The sequence below is a fragment of the Hydractinia symbiolongicarpus genome, chromosome 10 (genome assembly GCF_029227915.1).
Source record: "Hydractinia symbiolongicarpus strain clone_291-10 chromosome 10, HSymV2.1, whole genome shotgun sequence".
Classification (NCBI taxonomy): domain Eukaryota; kingdom Metazoa; phylum Cnidaria; class Hydrozoa; order Anthoathecata; family Hydractiniidae; genus Hydractinia; species Hydractinia symbiolongicarpus.
Window position 1 is genome coordinate 15,646,544 of NC_079884.1, and position 17,202 is coordinate 15,663,745.

At 33.9% G+C, this 17,202-nt stretch overlaps 1 protein-coding gene across 1 annotated transcript; it reads right to left on the minus strand.

Moving 5' to 3' along the window:
* Window positions 1–7,625: 7,625 nt before the first annotated feature.
* LOC130612735 (sialate O-acetylesterase-like) lies at window positions 7,626–11,765 on the minus strand. Its single transcript, XM_057434086.1, has 7 exons — window positions 11,498–11,765; window positions 11,019–11,200; window positions 10,788–10,932; window positions 10,447–10,621; window positions 9,645–9,867; window positions 8,573–8,941; window positions 7,626–7,940 (listed from the first exon to the last, which is right to left on the minus strand). Exons 1-7 carry the CDS (start codon window positions 11,748–11,750, stop codon window positions 7,722–7,724), a joined length of 1,566 nt encoding a protein of 521 aa, XP_057290069.1. The 5' UTR covers window positions 11,751–11,765; the 3' UTR covers window positions 7,626–7,721.
* Window positions 11,766–17,202: the final 5,437 nt, after the last annotated feature.

Below are 17,202 nucleotides of genomic sequence, written 5' to 3' on the forward strand. Positions count from 1 at the left end.
TAGTATTATTATTATTATTAGTATTAGTATTAGTATTAGTATTAGTATTAGTATTAGTATTAGTATTAGTATTAGTATTAGTATTAGTATTAGTATTAGTATTAGTATTAGTATTAGTATTAGTATTAGTATTAGTATTAGTATTAGTATTAGTATTAGTATTAGTATTAGTATTAGTATTAGTATTAGTATTAGTATTAGTATTAGTATTATTATTATTATTATTATTATTATTATTATTATTATTATTATTATTATTATTATTATTATTATTATTATTATTATTATTATTATCATTATTATCATTATTATCATTATTATCATTATTATCATTATTATTATTATTATTCAATATTTTACTTAAATACAAACTTCAGAAAAAATATTCTGCTATAAATGTTGGACCAAAAATATATATATTAAAGTTACAATAAATGTATAACAATTTTCAATAAAATGTTATAAGGTTAAAAGGTTAAAAATAAACAAAGAAGTTAATATACAGAGTGTCTAGAAAAGTTTAGCTGAAGTAGAAAGAAACTGAAGAAGCAAGACGTGAAACACAAGTACAGACTATACCAAACACTCCACATACTCTTAATCAAAAGTTTATTATTATTAAAAAAAAATTAAAATTCTAGCATCTTGATATGGTTTTTAAAAGAATTAAAAGTTTCAACTTCTCTAATATTACTGGGTATGGAATTGTAAAGTTTAGTCCCAAGAAAGAGGAAAGACTTTCTTCCAAACTTTAGGGAGTTTCAATAACAGCCCTTTATTTCGAGTGTTTATTCCGTGTTCATTAATCATAAAATAACTTCTCAAAGGAGTACAATCATCATTCAACATACATCTTTTTACTGTTAAACAACATTTGATTTTCATTTTATTGTAAATTGAAGCTACAGTCTCACCAATGAGTGCTGATACCCGATTCTCAATACTTGTAAGCATCTTTTGCTGGGTTGAAGTAAGATCTAAGTTTAATGAACAACAATACAACATCAGTGGTTCAATCATGCTATCATATACTTTATATGTAGCTTCAGGTGTTAGATATTCACAAATTTTTGTTAACAATCTGATCCTGTTGGACATTTTTCTATAACGCTCTTGAAAGTTTCTCTCGAAGTTTAAAGTTGAAGTATTGATGTTGCCCAAATAGCTGTACTCGTCGGTAACATTGATAGTATAGTTGTTGTGGTTTACTTCAAACTCTTTTGGCACTTTTGAAAACTTTTTTGAAGTGCCAAACAACATTGATTCAGTTTTTCCAATTTTCAAATTCATTATTAGCTCAGAATCGTCCATGTAACATAAAACTCTTTCAAACTCGGAGTTGAGCACATTCTCAATAGCATAAATATCGTTGTCGGAATAGTAGATTACGGTGTCATCTGCACACCTTAGAATACGACCATGATGAAGATGGTCTGCCAGGTCGTTGAAGTAAATTAAAAACAGCAGTGGGCCTTATATGGACCCTTGAGGTACTCCTTAGCTGGAAAGGTGTAGAGAGTGTAGTGTCTATTTCAACCACCTGAGTTCTACAAAATAGATAATCACCAAACCATGCTACCACTCCACGATTAAGGCCATATGATTTAAGCTTCTCGATAAGTACACTGTGGCTAACAGTATCAAAGGCGCGACTTAAATCCGTGAATACTGCTCCGACAAGTTTTTTTATCATCGACTTCGGATATGGTCCACGAGAATAGTAGCTGCAGATTCAGTTGAACAGTTCTTTCTATATCCAAACTGACAGTTGTTTAACAGGCAATTTTCTTCCAAGTAATCTATTAGTTGAGTTTGTACCGCCTTCTCCAGAATCTTCGAGAGTGTTGGTAAGACAGAGATTGGTCTGTAGTTCAAAGGATCCGCAGAATTTTCACTCTTGAAGACCGGTATGATCTTTGCTTGTTTCCATAGTGACGGCACAGTTGGTGATTTTAATGATAGGTTGATTATGTGTGTAAGAGGTACTGATATTACGTCAGCCACATCTATCAGAAGGGAAGGTGGAAGTTGGTCCAGACATGTTGCTTTCGTCCGTTTAAGTGTTCTTAATTCTTTCCGAACAACCGTTACAGATACATACATGAAATGAAATCTTGAATTAGTTCTTGAGCGAAAAACCTTTGGCATTCTCCATACTAATTCAACCAACTTGAAACTGTTTTTCTTTAGTTTATTTACTACGGAAGCAAAAAAATCTCTAAATACTTTCTCGTTTGATTCCGATTCACTTGATGATGGTGATGTTGTCTTTTTCGACGGAAAGATTTTCTTGATAGCTTTCCAAAAGTTTTTAGGATTTAAACGGTTTTCATTAAGGAGATTCTGATGATATTTGCGCCTGGCTGATCGGAGAAGACTTGTACACGTGTTTCGAAGCCTTTTGTAAGCACTCCAGTTTTCTGGCGAGTTTGATTTCATTGCTCTTCTCAAAAGTTTGTCTCGCTGATCCAAGTGCGGTTTAACAGATTCGTCTAACCATGGAGTTGTCCTTTCACTTTTCTCGTTACAAATGGCGCATGACGGTCGAAAACATTGTTGAGAATATTTGTAAACAAAGTAACTGCATTATTCACATCAGTTTCATGTAAGACCGAATGTCAATCAGTTGATTTAAGTTCTTTGACGAGTTCTTGATGGTCATAACGTGCAAAGTTTCTCATTCGTTTGTAAATCGGTTTGTATTTTGTGTAATTAATTTTACGAACGCAGATGACCATGTCGTGATCACTGATAGACAATGGAATAACTTAGGTTTTAACAAGGTTGTTTTTATTACTTGAAATGATGTCGATCAATGTAGAAGAATTAATTGTGACACGGGTAGGAGATTTGATATACTGTACAAAGCCATTTAATGTCAACGTTTGTTTTATATTCTCATTATCTTGTCTCTTGAGGTAATCGGTGTTTAAATCCCCAAGGAGTATGACTTCTTTTGATTCCTTTGTTGCTTGTAACAACTGCTCATTCAATATATCACTGAAATCTTTCATGAAATAAATTGAACTTTTTGGTGGACTGTAATATGACGTCAAGAGAGCGTTTTTTTGCGTTTGAGAAAATAATTTAGATCCACAAACTTTCAACATTTTCCAGTTCTAATTCGCTTCTCCTTTTCCATTTTACTTTCTCTTTAATGTACATAGCCACTCCCCCACCACGACCTTTAGTTCTATCACGTCTTACGAAAGTGTAGCCCGAAACTTTGTATACCTCGTCATTATCAATGTGCGTGAGGTGCGTTTTAGATAGAGTCAATATATCAATATCAGAATTCTCCCCCAGAACGTGACAAATACCATTATAAGATGTTGACAACCTTGTATGTTTAGATGAGCTAATTTTAAACCTTTGGTGTTGCATATATTTCTCAATAGTTCAATATATGTAGCAACAGGTCCTGGACATTGTTCATATCTCCGCAACATATGAGCAAAGGGACATTTATTTACAGTATCCCTTATCAATCCGCCAGTAAACAGCCCAGATGTTTCTGGCTCTTTAAACAATATACAATTTCTCAAGCAAATCAAGATATAAAACATCAAACCTAACTGGAGCACGCCTGCACGTCTCAGCGCCATCATATAACATAACATAACATAACATCTAAAATTTAAAGATTCAGGCTGTATTTGTACCTGCATGTCAAAATGAATTTTGTTATCAGTTCGTCATAACAATGTCGGCTTTCAACAAGAATTGCTTTATGCTATGTTCATCATCGTTTTCAAATCGTAACGAATTGCGAAGTGTCAACATAACGAATCTTTATAAGTACTCTTGACAAAAAGGTGGTTTTATTGTCTTTACTACCAAATAGATTATGTTGCGCATGTCAATAACAATACCTTGCGTCAACAATTTTAGCAAACAATAATTGCGATATGACTATGCGATATCTTGCGTTGCATTTAATACAAAAGGCCGTTTAACCGAGTGTAACACAAGACTTTAAACTTAAAATAAAAGCAAACATGGTTTTAGTTAACAAAGAAAAAATATTGAGCATGGTTAGTGAAGTCAAACATTTTATTTTTTAGACACCTTTTAACATTTTTAGTTCACAGTGGGTCAGAAATTTAAATTTTGGGTTTTCCTTAACAAAGGAATTTTATTATCTATGTAATTGTTCTGTGTTGAAAAACTTGAGTTTAAATATAAAAATTAAAAATTAAAACAAACCCTGAAAATTCCCACTGTGTTTTAAAAGCAAAAACATGTAGCGTTTCTCTCTTGGTAGCCTTTGTGTGATTTATCAAAAATCACTGGATATTGGCGAATAAGTACGCTAAGGTTTCCTTCCCGTACCAAACTTAGTTTTTTTTCTGCCATTTTTTATTCTCTTTTCTGTCTAACGTTAAATGCGCAATATGTGCCCTAAAACCGTTGAAAACTCCTTCGGCATTTGTCGGCGCCTTTGAACTTTAAAGGCTGCTGGCACGGCTGCTGAATAAAAGTTCTTGATAAGTGTTGATTTTAAAGACCAGATTGATTGGCTTGGTCGCCTGCTTAATAAACTATTACTATAAACTATAAATCATTTTTGTTTACATTTTTGTGAGTGCTGAATTATTTATAATTGAGTATTTTTACACTGGATTTTTCCACGGGCTAGTCGTTAGCCCGTGGAAAAATCCACGGGTTTGTCCATCGGACGGACGGACGGACGGACGGACGGACGGACGGACGGACGGACGGACGGACGGACGAAAGCACATATTTTTATTATTTTTATTATTTTATACTACTTAACTTGCCAAAAAAAAGCTAAGGAAGAAAGATGAAGCCACCATATTGCGCGTTCCATTTGTTATTGAATATTTCCGGTTTATTCAAATTTGGTGCCATCTTATCATAACAACTTCGTTCGAAGTTGGTAGTATGTTGTGGAAAAGGGACTCAAAACAAGAAAAAAATATTGTTGTTGGTTATGACAGATATTTCTTTAGTTCAAAGAAGTTTAAACGAAGGGTATAAAAGCTGCTACTACCATAGTACGTAAAATATTCCTGGTTATCTCAAGTAAAATATGTTTTTTTTTATGTTTACTAAAAAGTACATTTAAAACCTACAGTAGACTCCCGGTTATTCGAACCTGCACTTATTCGAATAATTCGGTTATTCGAAGTGAGATGGCGTTCCCCTTGGATCTGCTTACCCAACTCAGGCAAAAACACTCTCGGTTATTCGAACTTCAGTTATTCGAATAATTCGGTTATTCGAAGTGATTTTTATTCCCCTTGGGGCCAATTATAGGCTAAGTCACCCTCAGTTGTTCGAATTTTTCTTATTGGGAGACCGTCGAGTGAGAACATTGATTTTCTGCGATTAAAACACTTTTTTTCTTCAAAAAATCAGGTTTCAATATTCATGGCTATTTACACTCTTCAAGCAATTTCTTCAAAAGTTCAATATTCTCCTTCGGTCCAAAAGACACCGTTAAAAACTGCTTTAAGAAGGCAGGCATCTCAAAAGAAGCACAGATCACGAGTCTCAATGATGCTGATGACCCATTTAAAAGAGAAGTTGACGGCGACATCTTTAACGCAGATGATTTTGTGGATATTGATTTTGAGGTATGCACGAGTAAATCAATTGAATTGACTGATGAGGAAATCGTGGAAATCGTACTTAATGAGGACAAAGATCAAAACGCGCCGAATCTCGAAGATGACGATGATGATGAAATTGAGGCACATGACATCCCCCCGAAGAAGCCAAAGCAGTCAGAGTTGGAAGAGGCCTTAGAGTTGTTGGAAAGATGGTCTTTGTTTGACGAGAATGGTCTTGAAATCAGAAAGCAGTTAAACATGATAACACGTACATGTCAAAAACACTACATCGATAGTAAAAAACAATGTAGCATTAAAGATTTTTTTAAGAGTTGAACTCCTTGTATTTACTAGATACATTTTCTTTATAACTTTCATATTTTAAAACCTGTTAACAATTTGTTCAAATTTATTCTTTCTTCAAAAAGTAAAAATTCTTTGTGTTTACACGCTCAACTGAACCACAATGCCTCAATTACTTAAGAAAAGTCCATCCCATTAAGGTTAAGTTGAAAATCTGGCGGGAAAACGAATTTTTCAGTTATTCGAACTCCCGGTTATTCGAAGTAAATTCTTATCCCCCTTGAGGCTTCGAATAACCGGGAGTCTACTGTACTTATTTTCGCCCCATACAGCCAAGAAATTTCTGTAAAAATGTTGTTAGAAAGATATATAGATAGTTAGTCGTGAAATATAGTTATTTATTTGTTATTACAGTAGATTTTAGGATTTAGAAATCTATATAATTTTTTCTCTCGCTTAAAATTTATTTTCTTGCTGCCACCAAATAATTTTTTGTTCGCCTCTCCTTTTACCCTATTCGGTCCGGGGTTTTTCGAACATACTATGACCGGGGGGGTGGAGGTGGGGCGGAATCCGCCCCCCCCGTAATAACTTTTCATAGGGTTGTTCAAATTGAATCAAACTTGGCACACTTATAGTACGTCATAAAAGGAATAAAAGTGGCAGCAATAAATTTTTGCTTTCGTCAGCACATTTTCTGTGACGTCATCAGAAGCTGAAAATATGTTAAAAATGCCACTATATGCATAAAATGTAATTACATTTGTTCTAGAGCGAATTTTTGCATTCTGTTTAAAGTTTCTAAAAGCTAAATAAAAGTTATTTAACATATTTTCCGGTTTTTACATGAATCGCATAATAAATTGCCAAACATTGCCCGAAAATCCGTTTTTTCCAATTTTCAGGGAAAATCCGACAAAATCGGGAAATCGGATTAATCACGTGTCCAAATTATACAAAATAATTCTTCTTAATGAAACAAAGTTGTGTTGTAAGTTTCAAGTTCTAAGGATAATCCTGACAGGAGTTATTAAATTTTCCCCATTATAAGGATTCCATAGAGATTTTTAGGGGTAGTTTCGAGTAATGGCCAATAGATAAATATTGAAACTCAATAAGTTTCATAGCCCTTGGAAGTTATTAAAAAAAACCGTTAGGGGGGGGGGCGGAATCCGCCCCCCCCCCCCCCCCCGGACCGAAAAATTTTTGATCTAAGGTTTTATTTTATCTGTGGTTTAAATAGGTTTTATGCCGAAAATTTTAAAACGCGAACACGTTCCCATTATGCTTTAACTTTAAAATCTTATTTAAAACATACTTAAAACACACTTAAAACACACTTAAACCACAGTGGGAATCGAGCTTTAGTTTCCAAGTATCAATCAAGATCAATGCTTTATCTGGAGATAGATTATCAGACTATTAGGACAGAGAGTTACAATTATAGATTCGCCATTTTGATTGGTTTAGCCAAATATTTTGTCCCTGGTTGCCTAAATATTTAAGAAAAAAATGAACAATTGTTTGTTTTGCCTTGCTTTCTTGTAAAAAAATGACTGAAAAACATATCAACAGTGAGTAATTCTATCACGTGGTCAGTATGATTATTTTTGGTAAAAGTTAGTAATGAAATGGATACAATCTGATGCAAGAATATTACTGTAGAACTCTGTGAGAAATGGCCTGTTAGAGTTTAGGTCGTGAGAAAGTCGTGTGCGGGGAATGTTAAAAGTGTAATAACAACTCTTGTTGATAAACAGACTCTTTCAAACATCAAAGTTAGACAAAAATTTGACAAAGAAAACAAATTCATGTACAGCTGCAATAGGTAGATAATTGTTTTTATTCAAATGGTGCATATTTCACGAAGGGAGGGCTGGGCAAATCTGTCCCATAGGCATATACGGCACATTTCTTGAGCAAGCATGGATCTAAACTCCATAAGTATCTGATACCAGTAATTTCAGATGTTGAAATTGAGTTGACAGATAGTATCAGTCTGTCGATTTCATAGCTTATGATAACTGCGTCTTGCCATGTTTCTGAATGATCCAATGCAACCTGTGTAGAAATTCAACAATTAACAATAAATTTGTTCTTACTAGGCAATTTTTTGGCGTCTCGGCACTACGGATGGGGCAGATGGTAAATAGGCACCAGAACAGATATTATAATATGAAAGTTTGCGTGCCGTGTAGCCCTTTTGTTTATTTACAAACTTGATCGTCAACATTTTTCTACCGACCTCACCAATTTTATCACTGAGATTAACAATTAAACTTCATAAGAATCGTCACATTTGCAATTTCCAACTGATATATCAAAAAACTACAACCACCTCTCGAGGATTTAGTCTTAGGACCACAGATTTATCCAACGTTGAAAGTAAAATTAAGAGGCAAAAAACTACCGCCCACCCCCATCCTCGCCCTATAAGAAGTACGCGTAAAAACTTAATAGGGGTGTAAAATAATTGAGCTTTTAAATTAAAAAATATGGCTAAAGATGGCCCTACCATTAGAAATTTTAGAAATAAGTTGATAAGATGTTAGCACTTATTTTAGGCTATTTATTCAGCGACTGAGTGCTTTTTAGTGCGCACGTGCGCGCTTATGTAGATGCGGCAAATATGCATTATAAAACTTCAAAAGAATAAACTCTGGCTCTCCAAACGAACCGTTTGAGCAACATACCTGGAAACCTGTTTTATTTCTAACCTCAATGCCCATGGGCTGCAGAGAAGACATTTTGTACGTGACACTGACATTGACACTTTCTGAATAAATTTTCGGTACTATAATCTTATCAGCGATTGGTCCAGTCCAATACGTTTTTTCGTTGTATGCAATTTCTCGTGCACCGAGAATTAATCTATCAGCAACGTCAGTTTTGTCGCGTGGATGTATGCTTCCAAATGGTGAGCTATTGTCAGGCAGATCCAAGGCAACAGCCATAAATACTTTAGGCTGTTTTGGGTTTGGAACATATCCATATTCTGCCGTTTGTTTCCATCTTATGATAGGAAAACCTGGCCGATCAGCGTCGCTTCCCAATGATGCCAACTGAAACAATAGAAGCAGGATATAAATAGTACAAAGTAGAATGCAAAAAAAATGTTTGCTGTGAAAAAAATACGTAATATGGCCACAAAGCAGCTTGCTTAGCATGATGTAACTTTGTTGCGCATGTATTATTTTGCTGAAGTGTTGTGAATTTTATAATGAATACGGGTAAAGCCTTCTCGGAAGGTGGTATGAGTTTTTTAAAAAGTAGCTGGCATACATGTAGGGATATTGTAAGATGTTGCATCGGTTGTTATTTCTTATATACATGTTAGTTTAATCTTTGATACGAGGATGTTACTAAGGTTATATGTGCATTAGAGAAAACACAGATAAAATTGGAGAGACTACTGGTCTACGTGAATGACATCATTTGTGATCCAAATGACGTCGTCAAATATATTTTTTAGAAAATATTAGCACTTTACGCATAGATATTAGCTCGACAGTGGTTATTGGTGGTAGTTTAATATTATTATGTTAGAAAAATTTTTGACTTTTCTTTTATCCAGGTTGAAGCCTCCGTTGCTTACTTTCAAAGTATTTAATCTGACCAGTTGCTTAGATTTAGACTAAATTCTTTGCCTTAGTCCTTATCTACTCAAAAAAAAATTAAAATGATAAATCAAAAATTTTTGTTACAAGCATCGTAATAAAAGTACGTTCAAAATTGATCTGTTCTGGGAAGATAATAATTTTTTACCTGAACAAAACCAAAAGGAAATAGTTGGTTTGTGTTTCCATGTGTAGCAGAATACCATTCTTTCCTCCAACCACTGATCATAGCAGGAAAGGTACAGTTATAGTTGTGAATATTTGGTTTGATGCAGTTATGTTCTCCTTGATACCATATCGCTCCATATATAGTTGTGTTCATCAATGGATATATCATGGCGTTGTACAATTCAGATAGGGCGTTCTGATCACTACAAATGTTAATAATTGTTTAGTGGAAAGAAGAAAAGGCAAACAAGAAACAAACTGATAATTATTCGAAGGTAGCCTATTTGTCCTAACTGAACCGACAATAATGACCGACAACAACGCCAGGTTGAGTAGCTTTGATTATATTTGATGGATCAATATCACTATCTGAGCAGAAAGCAGTATAAAAAAGAAGGCCTTTACGTTTGAGGAAGACATTTTTTGTCTTAGGTCATCCCATCCTTTCTCACATACGATACTCTAAATCGGAAGAGTAGGGACACCCAATTGAAAAACATATAATTAATCCTGAAAGACGAGGAGCATTGCATATAAAGGTATCAGTTAAACAACATGTCTAAGTTTAATTTTTAAAAGCATAAGCATTTCCTCTTCTTTAAATTTACTCATGCTTATTCAAAAAGTATGGAAATTCGCTTTTTATAATTGCAGAGAAGTGTGCTCAACCTCGCACCCAGGGCTTTTTGTCTCTTATCGGCGCTGCGCTTATCGTTCGTCTCCCTATCTGATATGCAAAGAGAGACAACATGTCCTTGGATCGAGGCTGGATAGATACTAACTTTTTGGAAATTCCACAAACAGCTAATGTCTGAGGAGATGACCATGCTTCAACTCGAGTTCCACCATAATTTGATGAGATGAGTCCAATAGGAATTTTATAAAGATCATACAGTCTTCTACCATACATCCAGCAAATTGCTGAAAAGTATTGCCAAGCAGCTCCTCCAACAGAAGCTAAATATATTTGAGTTTATGGTAAGTAAATGGCATTAAAATGTTTCGCAGCAACAAATCATATAAAGAAATAACGCTTAAAAACGGGTAAAGTGTACTTCTTGTATATCCAGTGGATTATTATCAGTAAACTATGAAACAAGTATAAGTAAAATAAAACACAAACCATTGGATGCGACACTCCACTGTTGTAAGATATTTTCTCTTGAAAGTTCTGGAACTGTGACATTTGAAAAATACCTTTTTACTGTGAATAAGCGGATATTCGGATACTGTTCGGCCATATCAATTTCCTCTTTTCCTGAATTAGCCTGGATAACAAATTTCGTTAAGGATAGTCACAAAGACTTCATCATTATGCGATAAAACTGCAAAGTTATAACTTCGTCCTACTTACCATTCCAACGGTGAATACCATATTACTCTGTCCACCACATAACCAGACATCACCAAACAACACATCACGAAGAGTAATCGAGACAGCCTGGTTTTCAACTACAGATAAAGCTTCGATATCGTATGGTCCTCCAGCATCATAGGGTGGCAAGATTACTTTCCATGTATAAAGTCCACGCGAGTCTATAATGTGAAAAAACACGTCTGGTACATGTGTTTTTATATAAAAACCAGTAAAAATATAACTTACCTACATGTGTTTGAGACACAATTGGTCTTAATTGTTACATTCTTTCAAAAAGAAAACAATATCAGGTATATATATTTTGATTTACGACAACAAAACGGACATATTTTTACACATATATAATTTATTTAAACAATTTATATGTTAAAATTTTGGGTTTCAATGAATAGGTATGTTTTGGCCGTTAATTGTAGTTAATACAAAAATAATGACTCTGTATAATTTTCCCTTACCTAGCTTTACTTCAGTGTGCAGCACTTCAATTTGTTTTTGATATGTTATAGAAATTGAAACGAAAGTATTATTTTCACCAAATCCCCACAACACAGCTCGATATGGAGCTCTTTGTAATACCATGTGATCAGCATAATGATTTGCAAAACGAAATTTTCCACATTCTATGGAAGACAGTAAAACTGCGGTTGAAAAAATTAGACTGAAAAACATGTTGTTTCGCTTTTTGTACGGCGTGGAATACGTTTGCATATAGCTGTTTTCATTATTATCATAGTTATATTTTTATTTTTGAAATTTGATCCAGTTAAGTAAACAAAAGATGTCGTAAGCCATTGACAGTCTATTTATTTATAAAATTTGTTTTCGTTTGACTGACTTAAAGCTTTTTGTTAGCGCGTGCGCACTTGGTCAAAATCTGTTAAATGGGATCTGATTGAATTTTTATCTACGCACGTGTAAAAGAGATGATTTTTGATCCAAAACGATCTAGTTCAATCTACTAATTGGAAATTAGCCTTTACACAATCCGGTTTGTTGTTAATTTGAGGGCGTGAAATTTACACTTTTTAAATGCAATAGACGTGACCATGCCAGTGTCAATGTTTGGTACGCACTTAAAAAGTAAAAATATTGAAATCACTGAGGTATAAGGCTTATGATAATTATTAAAATGGTATGGGTATTTTAAAATTGGGGAACAAAGTATTCCTAGCCACTCACGGCCGGCGACAAGACAAACACCCCTCCTTGCATAATTACCCCTAAGATAATTGCCCCCGGACATTTTCCACCTAGGAAAACTCCCCCTGGATAATCGCCTTATAAAAAACTCTCACCTAGGCCAACTTCCGCCCAATGGATAATTGCCCCCGGATAATTCCGAATTAATTAATTTAGTTTAATATTGATATAATAGCCATATATAAGCTTAATGACGAAGGTGTTCATTCAAATGCAAGGTACTTTGTTCATTCAATGGCAATAACACACCTAAGAAAACCAATATAACATGACAAAATATGCTATTGAACACTGTCATGGATAAAAAGCGAAAGAAAAATGTCCTACATGTTGTCAATACCATATTTAAGGTATGTTTTTATGTGTTCTTTATAAAGGATTCTGATGTCAGCTTTTAAGTTAAAACTACGTCCATGTGAATGCAGCTTTAACAAGCACAAATATAACATCTCGCTTTTTTCTGGCTATTTTGATTTGCTTTTTGGATTAATACGGGCTACGGGTTACGGGCTATGGATTACGGACAACGGTTGATTCCTGATTTTTAATGTTCGCTTTGTTCATTAGAAATTTGTGTCATCGAAAAAATCTTTTGTAAAATGGTTAATTCGTAGCTTATTTGCCAGAAGCCAAGTTAAGAATCGAATTGACATTTGACATTTATACCTACATTAGCCAAGGTGTAGAAGTCCATTACCGCGGTTACATCAGGAACAGAGCTAAGAGTGTTCCTGTGTTAGTCACGAAAACTTAATGCATTGTTGTTCTTTAATGACATATTTCGGATTTTTTATCTATACGAGTCATGCTGCATTATGATTAAAAATTATGACTTTACAACATGAAAATCATAATGACGTCCCCAAAGAAGTCGTTGAACTGATTAACCTTCATAATTATCACTTGATTGGGCAACATGATTTTGTTATTACGCCAATAAGTTTACGTGTTAGAACTGAGGTGGCTTGAATCTACTTAAAAGTGTGAGTCAATTAAACCACCTACTTTATGTGGTAACAACCTAAATTTGAATAGACCTTAAGGTCATTGCTTTCTGCTTAATCGATGATTTAAAATATGACCAAAACATCGTCAGACAGAAGGAAAGACAATGTTTGGCTCTTCTATGATTACCAAGGTTTTTTTTTAAAGTCCTTGTCTTGTTTTAAAAGCACGATCTGAAAGAATGGATGCCTTTATAATTTTTACATAATTAGTTTCTAAAAGTAATTTTCAGACTATATATTCATACTTAACATAATTATAATACTCTTGTATGATTTTAAAGCTATAGTACTATCATCCTTTAGCAAAAATATTCAGTTTTGACAATTCCTTTCCTCACTTAAAACATTATACATTAGGAGACAAAAAGTGATTTTTTTATCCTGCGAAAGTTTTTTAAAGGAAATTCGTCCCAAAATTATAATTTGCGAAAGTTTTTGTTGCAAAATTTCGCGATTTTCTGCCGGCGAAATATTAGCAGCAAAGCCAAACGTGCAAATGATGCGATTGTAATTGATGAGGATTAAAGAGAATAGTCTTTTTAAATTCGAGCGAGTTTTCTACGATATCTTGCCATCCCTACCCTGTTTATTCAATTTATGCGAATTAAGAAATTTTAGTTGTGTTTCTTGCAAAAAAATAATTTTCGCTAACTATGCATGTTTTGCGATAAGAAAAAGTTCTAAAAGTTGTGACGCAAAATCGCAAAAAATTCTGCTCTTAAAGTAAATAATTAATTATTTCTGCCGAATATAGCTTCAGTGTTACATGCTTGTAAAATTATGCAAAAAAAAATTGACGTAATTATTAAAGAGTAACGTTAGTAAGAATAAAGATGGCGCATAACAGAATTTCACGTCAATCTTTATATCACCGGACTGCGTAAGCTCCAACTTTTAACAGAAGGCAGGCAAATCATGCAGCTATGAAAATGTGTGTAGAAATATTTTTCTTTTAAAAGGGTAAGAATCTTGCAAAAAAAAAAAAAAAAGCCTGTTGTTAGAAATATATGAATGAACTCCGCACAACCTTTCAACAGAAGTTAGATAAAAGATCGTGAGGTTGTAAAAAGTAAAGCCGATATTTTTCTGTTTTTTACGTGGAAATTCCTGACTCAACAATTTAGATAATCAGTCAAAAAATCATTTTTTTTCGTGTTAAAGCCCATATTTTCGAGAAATAGTAAAAAAAAATTGTATATATAAAGCGAGCTAAAATTTGTTGATGCCACCTCAAGAAAGCATACATGCAATTTTTTTTTAGAAAGATAGCTTTCTCCTTACCTTTTCTACGTAAAGCCAGCTACCTAATTTTATTAGCTAGCTGGTAGCAAGCTAACTAGTTGTACCGTTTTTCCAAAGAATATTTTAGGAATTTTATGTTATAAACTGATCCGTAAAAAAGAAAGTATTTTTCTAAGAACCCTAGGTTCTCAATAGTGTTCCTGATATTATTAAATCTTACACATTTATTACTGTTTCAAAACAAAGTATACTTGTTCATTCTGCGCTTTGGCAACGCCATCAGGTTGTAATTGTAGAATTAGTGTTTGTTACATTCATGAACGTACTACATGAATTCAGTTTCGTCTTGCCATGCGAGAGAAGGGAAGTAACGTACATGAAACGAAACTAAACGAGCCTTTTTGAGCTCGGTTCCTAGTAGACGTCTACCTGGATTTAATTGGTAACTACCTTAGTTAGACGCTGACTTGTAAAATATCTGGTATTGTTTAAACTAGAGGAATTTAAGCACCATAATTTACTTATTCAGTGTAGGGGAAATATAAGGAGTAGCTATCAAAAACAAATACCAATTTTTCACGTTTGCAAAAAACTTGTTTACAATCGACGGGTTTACTACAACGACGCAAATAAAAAATGTTCAACATTTAAAAAAGGGAATGTTCATCATCCTATTTTTGGTCCATGTGCCAACTTTTTCGTAATGGTGGCATTAATTTTTATTCTTTAGAAATTGAATCAACTTCCAAACGCAAGAGTTACTGGATTGTTAGCTGGACCCTTTCTTCTCAGCATTATGCTTAGGATAATAATAAAAATATCTTCCTAGATATGTAAGTATACTTTTGTACAGATAACAACGCAAACGAATCATACGGATATATGACGACATTCATTATTGATCCTGAAATAAGCAACTATTAGGTATTGATTAGGCACCTTATAATATAATTAATTAATTTTCACCTAACTAGCACGTAATAAACGCCTGATTTGCTCTACAGTAACTTTGTTAGCTGGCTCGGGTAGGCGGGCTGGCTCTTAGGCGGGCTAATTAGTTCGTGCCATCACATAAGGAAAACTCAACCCGGCTAAGCGGGCTGAAATTGAGTCATGTGACTTTGTTTATGTTTTGCGCTTTTAACCTTGCACTGAATTTATTTATTTCATCCTCATTTAATAAATCTGTTGGCATAACAGGAAGTTCTACCGGGCCATTATTATCATTGCTATACAGTTTAGCAATTGATAAATGAATTTCTGAATATAATCTTGGCTTATTAGCATCGATATCTTGACACATAAAAATCATATTTGTCTTGAATTCCAGGAGGCAAGACAACAAATCGTCAATGAATTCAGGTTCCCAGCGAAAGTTTTTTCTCATTTTTTTTGGTCCAGAAAGCCCAGCCATAGTATTGCCCGCCATATTGATCTTTTAAAAGTTTAGACATGCATAAAAAATCAGCCCGGTTAGCCGGCCGGAGCAATCACATGAGAAATTTCCAGTCCTTTTCAACAAAGCAGGGTCTCGGCAAACCGGGCTGACTTGTTTCTCATGTGATCGAATTCACTTTTCATGAGAAATCTTTTAATAGAAGCGAGATTTCGCTTAACCGGGCCGGCTCGCCTCATGTGATCAGCCCCTAACAGCAAATCTAGCCAGTAAGACGTCCAGTGGAAAAAAATTTCACTTACCGCCAATAAATAAGGTAATGTTTTTAACAAAATTACAAAAATAAATTAATACGAATTGTTGGAGATTAAATGCAATTTATTTCTGCTAGCAACGCTATATTTTATTGTTTCTTTATATAAGAAAAAACTTAAATCTATTAAAATTCGGATTACAAGCAAATTAATTTCCGCTATATTAATTACAGCGCAACAAGAAAGATGAAGACAAAAGCAAATTATGTCGCGCTATTGTTGAAAGTGTTTTAAAATGAAAACAGTAGAGAGACAAAAAATCAGACGGTTTGACAGATTTTGTCATTGGAGAAAGGTATGTAGATAAACAGAAATATTATTGTACCAGATTCAGAGTATAGAGATTGAGAGGGACTGGGAAGGACTGACTTCAATATAAGCAGGGATCAACCAGTATCATTCGCCTTGTCAATATACTACAACTTTAGCAGACATTTCAACTATTTCAGCTTTTAAACTGTAGATATTAGCAAGTGAGTTTTTTATAATACATACCGTGAATCAATTACCAAGATAACGATGAGAAATATTTTTCGAGAGAAGTTTCTTCCAAGAACGTGGAGGAACACAAGTCCCTATTCTTAGAAAATTTTCAGCCTTGTAATTTATGTTCCTTATTGATTTTATTTAATTTTCCAGCGCACCTCTTTTAAAGATCAGTTAGCAATCAGTTTGACATTTTTGATTTAGCATTCTTCCTAAAAATCTGTGAAACTTCAAACGTCTGATAATAGTAGGAAGTGTAGACAGAAAGTGGAAGGTATTATATTGTTAAGTTTATTATTATCAAAATCAATTTACTCCGCTTTTGAATGAAATAGAAAAGGGAAATGATTTAAAAATAAAATGGCAATTATTTTCGGCTGGCTCGTAAAATAGTGTTTTTCTACAGATTGCATTTATCTCACTTGCATTTATCTCACTTGCATTTGTCTCACTTTTATACTATTGTGTTTCGAAATCAAACGATTCGAATGGATTACATACACCTTGCTTGTTTT

What these genes read in the sequence shown, in the direction of transcription:
- LOC130612735 (XM_057434086.1), bottom strand. Translation starts at nt 11,750, where the DNA reads ATGCAAACGTATTCCACGCCGTACAAAAAGCGAAACAACATGTTTTTC. An exon ending in GCACACTGAAGTAAAGCTAG is followed by an intron (nt 11,201 to 11,497) that starts GTAAGGGAAAAT and finishes TTCACATTATAG; the next exon opens with ACTCGCGTGGACTTTATACA. An exon ending in GTTTGTGGAATTTCCAAAAA is followed by an intron (nt 9,868 to 10,446) that starts GTTAGTATCTAT and finishes TAACATTTGTAG; the next exon opens with TGATCAGAACGCCCTATCTG.